Here is a 17,722-nt window from a genome sequence, read left to right on the forward strand (position 1 = left end):
CTTTGAATAATCAAACCACTGAAAAGCAACAAAAGGTCACATTGTCAGAGGGAACAGTACCCTTGCTTCTCACCGCCACACTAGATCTCTAGCACCAAACACTGTGCACGGTCTAAAAACAAGAAAATACATCCTAACGAGGTTTGGATGGACCATCAAATCGTTATGAAACAGGGTTGTTAATCTAATAAATATGCCACTAAATGAGAACTGCAGGGTATAATTAATGGCATTTTGATTGTATTATTCTAATAAGCACCAGTCACATATCATACATCTGCCGCGTGGTGTCACCCAGCAGTTTCATTAACCTGGTTTCCATTACATGTCCCCGACAGGGCGAGAGCTTACTCACAACGTGATGTACGACTCAAACATCAACTTGTCATCTGAGGCCCTCTTGTGGGGAAACTGGCAAATGTTGGTGCAGCTGGGGAGTCAAATAAAACTTCAACCTTGGGATTGTTTTTCGACAGTGATTTTAATGTCAGAAAATCACAAGTTACACCTGCCATTTTCACAAGAAGTTAAATGCAGGGGTTTCAAAACAGAACAGGCTTCAACGTCTGTTACATGTCAAAGAGCTGCAGAACAGAAACATATTGGTATCGTGTCAAATACAGATATATATATATATTTATAAAAAAAAAAATCCTTCTTACCTTGTGACACTACTTTTAAACTACAGCCACAGTTCAATATTTAGCCATCTGCATGATATTTTAACAAACCTGCTAAATTTGACTAACAAACTCAAAAATGTGGCTTCTCTTCGACTAGGTTTTAGTTACAGAACATGCCATCATACACACTTCTTGCTGTTTACTTCAGTGATCAGCCATTTGGACTTAAAACTATTGGGACTCTGGTACAGCCTTTGCGTGGCGTCATGCTTCCCTCTTCAAACCCACTCAAGCTGGAACATGTCAAACGTAGGTCATTTTTTCAAAGTAAGTTTATTAAAGGCAGATAACTGTGGTCTTGTAGTATTTTAATCTATCTATTCAGTGCTTAATTGCAGGGACATTTTCTTTTTGAATGAGCTATGTATTAAGAAAGTCCAATCTTGCTCTTGCAGATGATATTGTTGATGTGTGAAGTGAGCTTCTTGATGATTTTACACGATATTTCTAAGAGAGTAAGGTTTAAGACAGAGGGTCGAAACAATCCATTACGATTAAGTGCTGTAGGTTTGTCCTTCTGGTGGTTGTGGAAGCTTCACATTTTCTTTGGACAGCATTAGACGCCTTAACTCTTGAAGAACAATTTTAATGCTATAAGAATTCTGCCATTTTGCTAAAACGGGTATGCTACGGGAATCCACCTGTGAGATGAGACCAAAACACAAAATCAGTCATTGTGACAGAGCGGCTGAAAGTGAGTGAGTGAAACAATTTCTGAGATCGACAAATGATAAGACGGAGCAACACTCATACATAACCTTGTCAGATTTCTGATGACACTTACCAAGCCGTTGGAATTATTTATCCCATTCATGCTAATTTTTGTTACAAATCTAACATTGGGGGAAATGTCTGGGTATCTTGATCCACATTCCACTTTCAGACTGTATATCCTGTTCTCATAATTGGTCTGAAAAACAAAAACAAAAATTAAAAAACAGATTTACATTGGTAGGTCTGCACGATATTGGACAAAACATTTCTGCAATATAAATGGTGATATGAAAAAATACAGGAATTTCCACCAGATGTCTTGATGTCTTGTCTATTTGGAAATTATTTTATTATTTTGTTTTGTGTGAATCAACTTTTCTTGAACTTTATTACTATACAATTCATTTCAACACACCAAACACAAAAGCAGGTGAGCGCTGAAGTGATTTTGGATTGGTAAATTAGGTAAATGAATACACTGGTCGACTTGCCATGACACCATTGTATTCATATAATTCTCAATCCAGGCTACAGTCAATGATCTAACACAGGGGTGTCAAACATGCGGCCCGGGGGCCAAAACCGGCCCGCCAGAGGGTCCAATCCGGCCCGCGGGATGACTTTGCAAAGTGTAAAAATGATTTGTCTTGATCATAAAGTAAACTACTGTTCCAGATACCTGTGACGAAATGTTTTGTGCATTTGTAGATACACTGTGATCTGTAAGTTGTGATGCACATGTGTAAATGATAAGATGAGGCACTAAAACGAAGGGAAATATTTGGAGTTGTCGTTATTCATAGGTCATTATGCTGTGATTTTACTGGTCCGGCCCACTTGAGATCAAATTGTGCTGCATGTGGCCCCTGATCTAAAATGAGTTTGACACCCCTGATCTAACATGTCATGATTAATAATGCATGTTGCTTTAAATGTGAATGAAGAAGGGTAGTGTCTGTCTTGCCATGCGACTAATGCACATTTGCACATCGCAATGTTGATGCTGAAACGATATATGTTGCTGCCCCAGCATGTAAAATAGTTGACAGTATGTACATTGGAATGACAGTCCACATGGTGAGTTTGCTCTGCTTACTCTTGCCGGTCCAATGATCATGCCTGTCCACCGTGTGAGAGTCATGTCTTCGTCATCCTCGAGGCCCCAGCTGACTGTGCCATCACCTTCGCCCTTCTGCCCTTCTTCAAGCTCCTCCAACAAGCGAAAATTGCGTGGAACTTTAACTCCTAAAATAACAAAAACAGAATTACACAGATTTTAAGAGGAGGTGTCTGATATTATATCTTTCTTCTGTTTGCAAATTCCTCAAAAATACCAAAACCAACCAAATCATCCGTGTTGCCAAAACCTGGTATAGTGTAGCTTATTCCTCTGTAACATAGACATCCAGTGAGCTTGAGTGGACTGTTGCTTGGACAAAACAAGCAATTTGAAAAGTCGCTTCAGAAAACTGACAGGCACACGTTCTATAGACCAAAAGGTTAATTGATTAATCTACAAAATATTTTGCAGAAGAATCAATATAGTAAATAGAATTAAAACAATAAATTGATCGCCAGAAAATTCTGCAACTACTTTAATAATCGATTAATTGTTCCATTCAAATATCAAGGAAATACTTTCAAAATTCTGCTTCCTGCTTCTTAGACTCAAGAGATTTTTGTCTTCGTTATATCTTTGTATATTAAGTATTTTTGATATTTAGACTGTTGGTCAGACAAAACAATAAAAAAAACAAATCATTAGTTTCAGCTCTAATTGTAAAAAAAGTTTTAAATTCAGTTTTCCCGCTGAAATATGACTGCAACATCATTATGAAAGTGTTTTGTCACTGTTGTTGCGCCAACTGTCATCCTTTCATGAAAACTAATGCAGATACACATTCATCATCCTAAGATGACATGAACAAAACATGTGCAAGACGGGACTGATTACAAGAAACGACTCAATAGTTTGGTGCGCTATACGCACACAGCACATCCTGGTCTACCTGCTACCATCTAATTTGATACCTTGTTCACAAGACATTTATTTAAGATATCTGATGTTGCTGAAGATTGAGTAAAACTAATGCTATTCATAATCATGACCTTGTAGACAAATTCACAAAAGGGAAAGTGAAAAGAGCGTTTTAAAAAAGGAGGCCCTGTGGCTGAGGCAGAGGACACGGTGAAAACATTCAAATGTTCCCTTTGGTCATCGAACCGTTGATTTCACCTCCTTCAATGTCAGACAACATTCATCAAAGTGAGCCTTCACAAACCACTTTTTAAAATCAATATTTCACATCTGGAGTGCAGTGGCCACAATGAAGGATTGACTCTTAAATGGTGCTCACATTTTCTTGAATATGCAAACACTGGTGAAGGCACCAATGTTAGCGGCTAATTTTAGCTCACCTCAGCGTTACTGGTATCAGTGTATGTCAGCTGCTAAGTAACATGAAACGGCAGTGCATAAATGCATTAGACTTACAACTAACATTCATAACCAGATCATTAGCCTTCCGATTATGTTATCATTTGTATAATAATAATAATAATAATAATAATAATAATAATAATAATAATAATACATTTAATTTATAAAGCACTGTTCTAGATACACAAAGATTATTTACAATTTTAGAAACATTCCATACAAGTATAAAACAGACATATATACAAATTCGTACACACACAAGATGCAAACAGAAGACTAACCAGAACAGGGAGCAGTTAAAACTAGCAGAGTCATGAGATGGGGGAAGGAGTTTAGTAGGGGGAAAGCAATCTTGTTTGGCCTATAAAAAAGGTGTTAAGACGTACACATTTCCTAGAACCCAAAACAACGTCATCAAATAAACATTTTGTACGAAACCTAAAGATTAATCGGTTTGATGGGATGTAAGACAAAAGGAAAAGCAGTAAATCAACACATTTGAGAAGCTGGAACCCTCAAATGTTCCCCATTTTTGCTCGAAAAATGGTGTTTAGTTAATCAAAATTAATTAATTTTTGGTAAATTGAATAATCATTGAGTTTCAGCTCTAGAAGATAATAATAATAATTACATTTTCCAGTTTATTATTATAATTTGCTCTTAGTGTTATGTTTCTCAAACTGTAAAAAGCCAACTTAGTACTTGGTCTTGGTCATATCTCTTTAATAACCAAATGTAAGGGATCCTTATGAGAAATGTTTTTGTAATGCGTTATACTCAGACTTTTTTTAATTTCCAATATCTATATTGGTATAAGATTCAAAGACAAGTAGCTGCACATTTCGAGGAAATGAATACCTGATAGAATCAAGTTGCTGATCTAGTATGCATCAGTTAATATGTTATTTGTAGAGGCTACTCCCATCCTACTTGATAAAAGACCGAATTAAATCAGTATCGTTAGGATCAGCCTTAGTTTGTGCCTCTCATGTATATTCATACTGCATAGTTTTATTTTCATCATGGCCTTTCCTGCTCTTTTTTGGTCCTCAATATTGTCATTAATAGGAATACAATGCTGTTATTCAAACATTTGGTCTACGTTAAGTATATTAGCACTACTGATTATAATAAAAGCATGAGGTGTAGGTCAAATTAATTATTCAATTTATTCTAAAATACAATATCCTCTCCTTCAAGAGCTATAGGCCTAATTGTTTTTTGGCGTCCCATTGCCTGTTCTTCATTTTCACTCATGTCACTAGTAACTTCAACCTTGCTAGGTTAAAAATTAATCAGCAGGTCGCGTCCACTTCTCCTAAGGTAGTTTCGATTATGAAGTTACTTCTCGATTAACCCGTTTGTGATTATATCTGTTTGTCGTGTGACTAAACGGAACCAGAGGAAACTAAGTTAAAAAAAATTTTATCGTATTAATATTATTGAGTTTTTCTGTGATTCTGTAAAATACTTTATTGTTGTAAGTTTGACAACCACGCTTCCTGCTGATCGCTGAAAGCAAGCCTGGGCTCCGACTACTTGCTGAAACAAAGCGTGCTAACTACAGCGTAGCGTTTTAACAATCTGGTGCGTTTCTACACTTCCCCGCCTAATCGTTGCAAACATCTACCTAATGCAAAATACACCGATATGTTTTCTGTATATATTCTTAAAGTTAAAGAGTAAACCTGATATAATTTGACAATAACGTTAGCAGGTGAAGTGCTGATCAAAGCAGCAGCGGGGATGGTTCCTTCATTAAAATGTAACGGTGTTGCAATGTGAGGTGTGTCACAGAGAAGCCATCAAAAATCCCCGCACAATATTTGTCACTGTAAAATGATTGCATCTGAATTTCTAGTTTCACACAAAATACTTGAGCTTGGGCAGTAAATACATATGATAATAATAATAATAATAATAATACGTTTATTCTGATCATATAACTAGCTATCCTGGCACAACGGAATCGACACTCGCTGCCTCGCGGTGTTGGAATATTCTAGTAGGTGCTAAAATAGCTTAGCTAGCTAGTACTGTCTGCGGTTGTTTACAATCCTCATACTAATGCCATTTACACACCCCATTAGACTTTAACATCGTATTATACGTCTATGGGCATTTCTTAGTGACACATTAAAGTCAATACTTGCAATACTGACGCTTATTTTTCACTCCTTGAGCTATTTTAGCCAACTCACGGGGCAAGCTATTCGCTCGCGACACAGTAGCTCCATGACATAGATGGCTCCCGTGAAGAGCATTGCCTTACCGAGAGGCGATAATAACGAATACGTTACAATTCAGAGCCAGTTTTGAAAACATTAATTAAGTGAGCAAGTTGCCACGTTTTGGGGCTGAAATGTCAGCGCGGGTCGCGGCTTCGCCTACACTTTGTGTCGCTGTATATGTTTAGTTTGAAGGCACACAAACCTGCGGCGTTCGCCATCTTCTTCAGCCGAGTCCAGAAGTACACAGAACTGTGACATCACCACCACAGCCGTTAAAACCGGCAGATCACGGCACTGCACACTGCTGTGTTCACACCCCACCCGGTCTACACACAGTTCACTGTTTACAGCAAGTATACCACTAGCAATTTGATCTAACTTTTAGACTTTTTGAACCATTGTGTTCGGGTCCAATTTGACCAGTTTCAAATTTCATAAATATCTAGTAACAAGGCTTCAAATCTGTGTTCCTATTTTACCTATTTCTTTAGGAATTTGATGATTTTTGGTTTGATGAGATGTTCCAGAGTCTGGGAACATAGGACCCTTTTTCATATTACCATTTTGTCCCATATAAATCTGGGGAACAGGACCCTGAAAGAGCAACTTTGTAGAATTTGGGATGATAGCACCCTTTTTCATTATGTGTGATATAAATCTGTTAAACATTGAACCCTGGGAACATAGGAATGACCGTGACCCCATTATTGTTAGCTAACTGCTGCACATTATTGCTTATTAGCGTACACTAGCCCCAGTGAATGGATAGCATAAAACATAGATTGATAAATCCCACACAACTACAAAACAGAGTAGGGATTTCTAGCACAACATCATCTACTTCCAAAGAGCATGGACAAGGGTTAGGGGGTTAGTCTTATTTGCTTGGTCACAGATTGCTATTGCAACATAATGTTCAAATGAAACCAAGTGCTGGTGACAGAATAGAAACTATTTTACTAAAACAAATACCATTAAAGAGTAAGTCCCCAGAGGAACAGTTGAAAAGGTTTAACAAGGCTTTGGAAGTAAACCCTGCCTTCTCATACTCATTAATTCAGTGTCTTGCTTAAATAAAGACTTCAACCCCACTGGTTTATCAGTTCAACTCATGTTGCAACAGGAGCATATTATGTTCCTAGCCAAGTGTTGTAAGCCCCAGGGTCCCATGTTCCTCAGCTCAATATCTTGATATGACCCATTAAGGAGAACTTTCATAGGATTTTATGTTCTCAGCAATGCGTTTTCCCCAAGGTCAAACATTCAGTGTTTTTCGCTGGGTAAATTTGTTCATCCACCTACAGCTAAAAACCTATTGAGGTTATCCTCCTTAAACCTACACACTCATATTTACTGGAAAGACAGTTTTCATTGATATCTCGATATACACTTATTTAAACTTCATTTGAAATGTGTATACAATGAGACAAGATATCTAAAATAACTCCATTTGATAAAATGGTACATCATAGCTTCAATGAAGAGCTGAAACTACCTGGTGCAGAACATAATACAATATATTATACAGCCAGAGTGCATATTCCTTTGATTATAACCTTTAAAACACTCAGGGGGAAACATAATGGGAACACTGGAATTTAATTCAACTTACCACTATTGGGGAAAAAAACTTTCCAAGCATTTTTTAGTGAGCATTATTTTTATTTTTTCCTCTATTAACAGGTAGTCAATGCAAGCTACAAGAACAATTCATCTCTGTGGAAATAAGTGACTGACTTGACACTTAGTCATTACAATGTACAAGTTGGAACAAAAGAGCTTTTAACCAGTGAACACAAAAACAGCAAGAGCATTACTTGAAAACAGGTAACAAACTAATGAAATACAAGCACTTTTAAATATCAACTCTTATCAATTGCTTCTTTTCCTCAGGACACCAAAGTTTGAATGAGTCATGTGGTTATTCTGAATCATGTCTCTAAATTGCAGGATATTCAAACATCTAATATGACCAGAAGACATGGTAGTTCAATTATACATAATATTTTTTACAGTACATGAAAAGAGGTTGCCACGGGATAGCATTTAAAATTAAGGACTGTACATAATTGCAGGGTGTATCTTAGGCGAGGAGACGAACGGTCTTTCCAGTAACAGTTAAGTAATCCTCGTCAGCCAGGGCTCGGAGCCCCTCGTCAAACAGCTCCTTGGTGATCGCCTGAAAACAAAGTCACAGAGACACAATTCAATTGACGATGTACATTTATTACTTTGTAGAAAAGTTAATCACAAAATGATGTCATAGCTTTTCATGTAATTTAATTCCCAACATTGTAAACTGGCTGGCCAATATCAAACGATGTATTCCTGTTTCTTACATCAATGTCTCGGACTAGAAATTAAAGACCTCTCTTCTCGTTCGACCGAATTAGAAACACGAACACGCTGTTCTCACAGTGTTTTTGTATCATCTCAGGAGTTGAAAAAGAAATTTGGTAAAAATGTTTCTGAATTGGAGTTCAAACGGTGGTACAACGAAAAGCAAAATAAAAAAGTATTTACAGTTTCAGACTGTCTTCTGAGTTCATCAAGCAGCTGCTGGTATTTCATGGCTGGTGTCTTTCCTTTGGTTTGGATCAGTTTCTTCAGAGCTTGGGCGATCTCCTCCTTGCGCTTGCGGGCAGTGGCACTCATACCTGGAATCACAAATTAATACACTCAAATACACCGTCAGGCTGCAACTAATGATTACTTGCATTGTCGAATTATCTGCAGTTTAGTTCAAATTGCTTCTTTCGGTCAACCAACAGTTCAAAATGACAACCATTCAGTTTTCGATCCCATTAGACGAGGAAAAGCAGAACATTGTCGCATTTGAGAAGCCGGAACCAGTTAGTCTTAGCTTTTCTAATTATTCTTTTGAGCAAAAAAGACAAATTGATTATCAATTCACATAAAAACAATCAATACAGTTTTCAGTATTTGATATTAGCAAGATTGTGTCTCTCCATTAGCAATATCTCTCCCCAAATCATGTCACACATCACCACCATAGGTTTTTGCTATTATTATTATTATTATTTCAAATGCATACAAAACACTTAAAATTCACAAGGCCCTGTGTTGCATACCTGTTGTGAGAATAGAGATGTCGACAAATCCTGTTCTGGGGTCAGTGGCCGACTGTTTGAGGGCCTCTCTGTGCAGCCGCTTGGCCTCCTCCACGTCGATGGTCTCCACCTTCTCAGAGAAGCGGACCTTGGCGTGGGCCTCTGCCAAGCGGATCAGGGACTCCAGCTGTCTGGGGTAGGCGGACACCATCCCCCGTCCACTGCCTACCTTCCTCATGTCTACATAGGCCTGAGGAGAAACATTTACAAGGTCAGTTGAGGCCTGATGTCTAATTAATATTACTCGACTGTTATTAGGCAAACCGTTCTGCAAATATTCAACGTAATGCATCTTAAGAGAAAACAAACCTCAATTAGAGCCTGGCTGGCTTCCTCACTCAGCCTTGGATTGATGTATGTTCGTGCATATGCAATGTAGTCCCTCAACATAGCCATGTCGAGGAACTCTTCCTCAATCTGCTCCTCGCTCTGGTAGTACAGCGACACCAAGTGGTGGGCCAGCCTGCGGTCGTAAGCCTCGTCTTGGGGATCCAGCATCAGGAAGATTAGGTCGAATCTGATGGAAAAAACAACAACATGATGAAGTTTAGGAATAGGCTTCGAATTAACTCCTTGATAATTGCTTGTCTCCATGAACAGCTGGTAAAATAAACAAAGTGACACTATACATTGATTGCTGTGGGTATACTTTCTGTAAACCTTTTATAATTGAGATTTAAGGCTTAGAGAGTCTGGAGATCTTTGGTTAAAGTAGCTGGAGCGTGCGTAAAAAGTGCTTACATTTTCTTAAAAAGCAGTCAGAACCCTCCAGATGTCAGTGTGATCGTGCTGACTAACAGTACTAACCTGGACAGCAGTGTGTGAGGCAGCTGGATGTTCTCAATCGTGGTTTTTTTGGGGTTCCACTGAGATTCAATAGGGTTAGCAGCGGCCAACACGGAGGTACGGGCATTCAGTTGACAAATAATTCCAGCCTGCAGACAGACAAAAAGGAAAAAGAGAGTGAGAACTTCATTTTGTAACTTAATAAAAACATGTTTGAGTTTTCAGTCTCATCTGCCAGAAGATTTGTCAAACACACCTTGGCAATGGAGAGGGTCTGCTGCTCCATGACCTCATGCAGCACAGAGCGCGTGCCGTCACTCATCTTGTCGAACTCGTCGATGCAGCAGATGCCGTTGTCGCTCAGCACCAGAGCTCCGGTCTGCAGGACCAGCTGCCTGGTCTCCGGGTCCTTCATCACGTAGGCGGTGAGACCCACAGCGCTGGAGCCCTTCCCCGACGTGTACTGGCCACGGGGCACCAGGTTGAAGACGTACTGCAGCAGCTGGGACTTACTGGTGCCGGGGTCTCCGCAGAGCAGGATGTTCACATCTGCACGGAAGTTGCCCCGGCCGGTCTGACTGAAGTCCTTACGACTGCCGCCAAACAGCTGCAGCAAAATGCCCTGGAACCAACAGAGAGGGAAATAAATACTAAATAAAATCTATATCATGAAGCATCTATTTAATCTAGAGTTACCAATAACTGTGATTGGAATAGACACCAGCTGGGATTTGGTTTTAATTGTTTTTATCTTATTATTAGGGCTGTCAATCCATTAAGGTGGATGAATATATACATGTGCACATAATTCTCTGGGTAGCAATCGGACATTTTGAATCTTATCATATGTCAATATTTGCTTAGAAAAGTCCCCAAATGAAGATATTTTAACTCCCAAACATGTCATTATTGTGGCACATTACTACATGATAGAATAGGAATATCAAAATGGGGCATTAGAAATCAATATATTGTTTTATTTCCAATGTGTCTGAACCCCTGACAGTCGGGTCGTTTGGCAATACAGGTAGCGTTATTCAGCATGCAGCAATTAACAAACATAAAATAATATGATAAGAGTTATTTTTTATAATTAATTTATCAAATTACGTCTGGATTTGACAGCACAACTAATATACACTTTTTTAAAATTGGCTTGTGGATATTTTTCTAAACTGTCTTGGGGAAATGGACAAATTGGAAATCCTTAATAATGTCAGATAACAGATTAAAAAGGTTTTTTCACCTCATGAAATATAATGATGATAATTGATGATTTCCACCCACTTAATAAAACTAGTTTCACTTTTTCTCCTTGCTCTGCGTCAAGAGGGCCTGAAGCCTTTTCTGTGACCATTAACATGATGGTATTAGAGATACATCATTATACTTATGTTAACGCCTTTATGGCATCATCTTAATTTAGGTGTATGCCTCATTGACTAGATTTCTACTCAACCTTAAATTTGACTTGCCACAGCAGGACGCACAGGTGTGACTAATAATATTATTTCGAGTGACCTTATAAAACACTGTTCGACTGGTCGTAGCAGATTTTGTTAACGATGGCTCAGTTATATCAAGTGTCCCAGTATGCTCAGTATCATGTTACTCTTTTTACTGGTTGCTTGTGCAGGAAACACTCATGTGTTGGCTTGCATCCATTCACACTTGCACACCTTTTTGATGTCCTCATGTTCATAGATGCTTGGTGCGAGGGCTGAGGCGAGGCGTTCGTAGACGTCTGGCTTGGCTGCCAGCTCCTTCAGCGTCTGAACTCGGTCTTCGGTGAAGAGCTTCTGTTCAGAGTCCTCGTCCAAACCGTGCAGGCGCTTCTCGTCTGTCTTACGGAAGTGGATGGCGTCGATGTGAGTCTTGTACACCGACTTCACGTTGCTCTGGCGTGGGTTTGCGCGCATGGGGACCGCTCTGTAGACACCTGCAGGAACATTTGGGAAGCTGTTAGTATGTCTATGACTGACGAGACATATGAAGCAATTTCTCACATTTTATAGACGTTATTAGAGATTACGTATCTATTGGCAGAAATGTAATGTGTAACTATTTTTAATATAATCAATTGTTTCAAGCAAAAATGTGCGTCTCATTCTCATCACTTTAAAAATCACCAATCTCTAAACATTTCTGGGTTTGGGGCAGTTGGTTGGACATAAGCAATTTGTCTTTAAATTTCAGCTCTGGAATAATGGGAAGATCAATTCTGACTATTGTGTGTCATTTTAAAAAGGCCAAACGATAAAACACAAACAACAGGCAGATGAATCGATAATGAAAATACTCATTAGTTGCGGCCCTCGCGGTAGAGATTAAGGAAATCTTACCGGTGATGTTTATGCGGTCTCCTGGCTGCACTTTATCAACCAGGTCATTGTGAGCGTAGACAATAGTTGTGTGGGGCGTCTGGCCAGCCGGCATGTCATCAGGAGACTCTTGAATTTTGACCTGTTGCAAAAACAAGATCAATGCATGAACAGATGTCATGACCTCAACGGCAACACGTCACTAATTAACACTCAACTAATTCTGAGATTAGGTGTCGCTGACTGAAAGCAATCTGCCCCTTTAGCAACCCTGTCGAACTCTCACCATCTGTTTGTCTGAAAATACTGAGCGATTGTGAACGAGCGCCAGGCTGTGGGTGGTGTTGCAGTGGCGGCACACAGCCGGCTCAGCAATGCGCCCGCGATCCACCTCCACACGGGTGCTGAAGGCGCACACCTGGCACTGGAAGAAAGCCTCCTGCATCTCGGGGATGAGCTGCGAGGTGCGGATCACCATGCCGCTGATAGTGATCAGCTGATCGATGTCTGTGGAGGCAACACATAAGGCACACAGACGCTTTAGCCTGGACCTGATACCTCACATTTTATCAAAGCACGGAACAACATTCACAAAAATCCCACTCGAAATATCATGGTATGGTAGTCCTTATAAAGTGTGATGTGACTTCACACACACACACACACACACACACACACACACACACACACACACACACACACACACACACACACACACACCTTCTGGGTTCAGGTTCCTCATGTTTCTAGTTTTCAGGGCGTTGTAAGGGCGGACTTGGATCTGGAACTCCAAGATGGAGTCTGGGAAACGCTCAAAGAAAAGCTCATTGACCGCCATGTCGAAGGTTGGGATGACTTCCTGTAAAGGGAACAAATTACACCCTTATTAGCGTCAATATGCTTAAGTGTAATTTAAACTTTAACAACATCCTGTGGATGTAATCCCATTAATCAGTTACATGAAGCATGGTTGCCTGTCAATGCTTTACATTGTATGAACAAATACGTGCCCTCAGTTCCTCTGGCACGAGTATGTTTGTTGTTTCAAGGTGCAGGACTAAAACCTTTGGTGAATTAGTAGCAAAAAACATATTTGGATAAAGATTGTATAAATTAAATTTGTAAAGCACATGAGGTCATTATAAAATATAGGACATTACCTGTGGGTAGCAGACGAGCTGCCTGTAAAGTTCTGCATCAAAGGACTGCACATGCAGACAATTCACATTCAGCACGGGATCACCGACAACACTGATCTGCGAGACAAAAAGAGAAATATTATTATTATGCAATCTGAGATTTCCTGTGATGTTTAGAATTGAATCATGTTTTGTGGGCGTTTCTCTCTCTCACTCTCATTTCCTGTATAATAAAAAAAGGAAAAATGGCCAGAAAATACACAGGAATTAATCTAATTCAAAAACAGAATCTACTGCAAGTCTGATTTAAAACAAAGTGCAGGTTGTTCTCAATAGTACCACAAAAACTAAATTTAATTTAAAAGAAATGCACACTACCTCTTCCAGCTTCTGCATGTATAAAGGCTCATTCAGGTCCAGACCAGCGTTCTCATCTTCAGTGGAGGTTGGGTCAAGGAACCTCTGCAGGAACCTCTGAAAGAAAATTGACGCAAATAATTAACTCTGCTGCATTAAGAATGTGAAATATCTTATAATAGCTGAAATGTAAAGGATGATACCTGAAACTTCTCCTTGCAGGTCCCAACATTGACATCAGTCCCCCAGATCACAAGCCGCTGGCCTGCATTTTGCTCGCTGGCTACAGCACCATCGGCACTTGGCTGCAAAGAAAATAAAAAAGTGTTTACTGTGGTTTTAAGTTTGTCATCCTTAACGGTTCCATGATTGTCTGATTGTCTGATCCTGGCTCATTTAATTGCAATACAATCTAAATAATTTTCTTGACTCGTCCACTGACCGGCTCAGACTGAAGATCGACTTGTGGAGCCTTCCTGACTGACCCCAGATCAGGACGCTGTCTCGCTGGAGTGCCACGCACTCCACTGCGTGGGGTCCCCTCAATCCTGGAGCTGGGTGTCCCGTACATCAGAGGGGAGCTCATGTCCACTTCATTGGGTAGGACTGTTAAAGAGAGACACTGGAGTTAACACAAGTGTCTCACAACAAAGAATATTAAAACATCCCTGCGTTTCCATTGGATGAGGCTAAAACCAGACATTAAATAAACTTAAAAGGAATACTTCCCCCACAACATGTCTATTTGAATATCAATTACTCACACTGTGTTACCTTGAAGAAAACTTGGTGAAAGAAGAATAAAAAAAACAGAGAAAGTCTTGATGGGGGGCCACATTAAACAACAGAACAATATAACATCCGTTTACAAACTCTCACACGATGAGCATTTTGTGGGTCAAGTATTCCTTTCAAATTTGGCACACTGTGTGATTGGTACCTGAGGGTCGAGGGCTGGAGAACAGAGAAGTGTCCTGAGGTGCTGATGGACTGAGCACGTCGTTAGCCGGGGAAGTGGGCATTGGCATCAGGTCAGCGTTGGAGGAGTCCTGACCTCTGCGCCGCTGAGAGGGAGGAGAGGTGGGACCCTCACTGCTGGCTGAGAATAAACAAGACACCAAGACAAGTTAATAACAGTACAGACACATTCAGGTGGACAGATCAGTGGTACATCAGTTGAAATAAAAAGGAACAGTTGAACAAAAAGTTTCATTTCATTTAGGACACATGGACTTACGTGTGGGTGGGTTGGTGTTCCTTCCACGTTTGCGGCCACCAGGAGTCGACATTGGGGAAGACATTGTTGCTGGGATATCTGAAAATCAAATGGAATCAAGTGAATTAACTTTAGCCAAAAGAACGGCTGTCATAGTATTTACAGACTTCTGTAGAGGAAGTAAAACAAGAACTGCACTTTCTCAGGTAGGACTTTTAGCATAACACCTTGTGGATGTATTTCAAAAACCTGCCAAGTCGGGAATGAAAGTCAGGACAGTGTGTTTGATCGCGCTTGTTTTCAGTTGGAGGCTAGGGAGGATAATAGCCTCACTTTTAAATGAGTTGAAGTTTGTTTTGTGCAGCCAAAACATTTTACAAGGGTGACTGTTGCAGTTAAATCTACTGAATATGCAGAAAAATACAAAGATCAGCAATTTGTGAAAGTGTGGAGAAGTGCTTAATATTGTGTTTTATTGTAATAAAATGTCATATTCTGTTCTTTAATTTTCTTATTTATGTGATGCTGGTTGTAGGTTTTGTTTACTAGTACTGAGGTTTAATGTTTCCATTTTTACTTTACCTCAAAATCAGTCTACTCTTACTCTGCAGATGAACACAAAGCATACTAACATTGGAAATATTAGTGACAGCTACAAGTACATTAAAGTATAATGAAACAAGTATCAAGTATCATTTTAACCATACGTCAAAGTTGGAAATACTGACTTCCTTCACATGTTAATTTGTAACTTCCAATACTTCAGAATAAATTTACTTACATATTTTATACTTGAGCACACTATACAGCTACTTCTTTATGTATGACGTTATTGTTAAATTACTTAATTGTGCTTTTGATACTTTTATGGAAGGCTTTGGTTCAGACAATAACTTTCCACCATTTCACATGTGGCTGCAGAAGAAACAATGAGCTGAAACTTACTGCGCTGTTTCACCTGATTTGACACTTAAAGTGAGCTTTCAAGTTGATTCACTACCACACAAACATGTGTAAAGACAGAAAGTATGATGCAATCAACATGATCGCTCGATAAATAAGTTAACCAAATGAAGTTTATTCCTACCTCTTCTTCTGTGTACGTCCGAGTGCTGCAGATCTGGCGCGAAACTGCGAGTGACGTTGTTTTCGCGGGGAACTTTGGACCAATAGCATGGCAGGATCATCGTTTCCTTTCCGGCCAATTTCTTCACTGCAGAGGGGGGTTCATTTTGAGATTCACTCATTGCGGCTTTAATTAAACATAATAAAACATTTTAACAAATTAAACTATTTGCGTGAAAGATAAATAAAGCTACAGGTATTTTCTTTGTTGTATCTAAAATACGATCTGCGTTTCCTGCGCGTGTCCTTATGCTCGTGGATACCCTCTGGGCTGATGTAGTTTGGTCCAACAATAAATGGCCCTTTTTTTCCTTTTCTTTATTGAAACAGTTCACAATACAAAAATACAGAAAAATAAACAGTAGCATGACGAATACTAAATTAAAATGACAACTGAGAATTGGAAGTTAATAAATATATGTAAATAAAAATAAATAAGTAATAATACATTGTTCAATGAGTTTCATAATGTCAAATAATATATATATATAAATATATACATATAAATATATACATACAAATAATATATATACACATATATATATATATATATATATATATATATATATATATATATATATATATATATATATATACACATATATATATATTTGTTTATATGTATTTATTAATACAATTAATACATATTTAAATATATATATATATATATATATATATATATATATATATATATTATACAGTATATATATATATAGAGATTTTGTACTAGGAAATAAAACATTTTTAAGAAAGGTCTAACAAATATAGTCCGAGGTATGGCTTGAAAGGAATTATTTTCGACAAATGAGTTTGCAATTTTCCTTTTATCAGTTTAAAGCAGTAGTAGTAAGTAGAGAAATATCTACTCAAAGTAGGAACATTTTAAAGAGTAAATAGATTAAACCCACCTCTTTGTTGCTATATGAGCAGCCTGAGGAAATGTCAACTTTAAATATATTTAATCGTCATCATTCATTATAAATGATAAAAATATATGAATTATTTTGAATCGTTAAAAGGTCACATCATCCTGCAGGTCCATTCAGTCACCACCGAGTGGCGCAGTTTACATTTCAAACAGGGCTTTGACAGAGGAAAAGTACAGCACACTTCCTGAGGGGGAAATCATATGGGATGATTTCCAAGAAGTGCTGGAACATGTGTCCCTTAAGGCATGACCAACCTGTCCTGTAAACATTAGTCAGTGCAATAAAATGGAAAATAAATACATTTACTGTGTTTTATTGTTTTATTATAAAGAATTAATAAAATGTGGGATTAATAAAGTACTCTATCTATCTATAATCAGGTTCTCTATTATATGCAAAACTGAATGTAAACAGGAATGTACTAAATGTATATGCATAATAGTAAGTAATAAATATATATACACAGAGATGGGAACACTTTGTAAATCATTTAATATGATGTTAATAACTTGGAATGAGATGATAAATATAATATACAAACACTTCATTGTCATACATTAGTCTAGTAAGCAGACTATATTTATTGTATACTCTCAACATATGCACAGTAACCACCTCTGTATATAGAGACACTGTCCTTATATATAAGA

At 38.5% G+C, this 17,722-nt stretch overlaps 2 protein-coding genes across 3 annotated transcripts; both read right to left on the bottom strand.

The window, feature by feature from the left end:
- Positions 1-462: 462 nt before the first annotated feature.
- Positions 463-6,426, bottom strand: ube2v2 (ubiquitin-conjugating enzyme E2 variant 2). The gene is made up of 4 exons (XM_029454053.1): positions 6,271-6,426; positions 2,494-2,642; positions 1,468-1,593; positions 463-1,324 (listed from the first exon to the last, which is right to left on the bottom strand). The coding sequence occupies exons 1-4, from the start codon at positions 6,284-6,286 to the stop codon at positions 1,178-1,180; spliced, it is 438 nt and encodes a 145-aa protein (XP_029309913.1). The 5' UTR covers positions 6,287-6,426; the 3' UTR covers positions 463-1,177.
- A 1,282-nt stretch (positions 6,427-7,708) lies between these two features.
- mcm4 (minichromosome maintenance complex component 4) lies at positions 7,709-16,242 on the bottom strand. Of its 2 annotated transcripts, none has more exons than XM_029454279.1 (17): positions 16,106-16,242; positions 15,040-15,117; positions 14,743-14,901; positions 14,245-14,408; positions 14,006-14,107; positions 13,824-13,919; positions 13,467-13,562; positions 13,027-13,165; positions 12,593-12,813; positions 12,328-12,448; positions 11,665-11,924; positions 10,242-10,607; positions 10,007-10,134; positions 9,509-9,716; positions 9,161-9,389; positions 8,592-8,725; positions 7,709-8,247 (listed from the first exon to the last, which is right to left on the bottom strand). In XM_029454279.1, exons 1-17 carry the CDS (start codon positions 16,203-16,205, stop codon positions 8,152-8,154), a joined length of 2,697 nt encoding a protein of 898 aa, XP_029310139.1. In that variant the 5' UTR covers positions 16,206-16,242; the 3' UTR covers positions 7,709-8,151. The 2 variants fall into 2 exon arrangements, with proteins under 2 accessions (XP_029310139.1, XP_029310140.1); XM_029454280.1 differs by lacking the exon at positions 16,106-16,242 and adding an exon at positions 15,964-16,014.
- Between the last annotated feature and the right edge of the window lie 1,480 nt (positions 16,243-17,722).

The sequence above is a fragment of the Cottoperca gobio genome, chromosome 17 (genome assembly GCF_900634415.1).
Source record: "Cottoperca gobio chromosome 17, fCotGob3.1, whole genome shotgun sequence".
Taxonomy (NCBI): domain Eukaryota; kingdom Metazoa; phylum Chordata; class Actinopteri; order Perciformes; family Bovichtidae; genus Cottoperca; species Cottoperca gobio.

Excerpts from the sequence above, each read along its gene's own strand:
- ube2v2 (XM_029454053.1), bottom strand. Across the intron at positions 1,594-2,493 it reads TGATCATTGGACCGGCAAGA|ACCAATTATGAGAACAGGAT; the intron begins GTAAGCAGAGCA and ends TTTGTTTTTCAG. Across the intron at positions 1,325-1,467 it reads TAAATAATTCCAACGGCTTG|GTGGATTCCCGTAGCATACC; the intron begins GTAAGTGTCATC and ends CTCATCTCACAG.
- mcm4 (XM_029454279.1), bottom strand. The coding sequence starts at position 16,205 with ATGATCCTGCCATGCTATTGGTCCAAAGTTCCCCGCGAAAACAACGTC. Across the intron at positions 9,390-9,508 it reads CCAGCCAGGCTCTAATTGAG|GCCTATGTAGACATGAGGAA; the intron begins GTTTGTTTTCTC and ends GTTTCTCCTCAG. Across the intron at positions 8,726-9,160 it reads CATCTCTATTCTCACAACAG|GTATGAGTGCCACTGCCCGC; the intron begins GTATGCAACACA and ends TTGTGATTCCAG.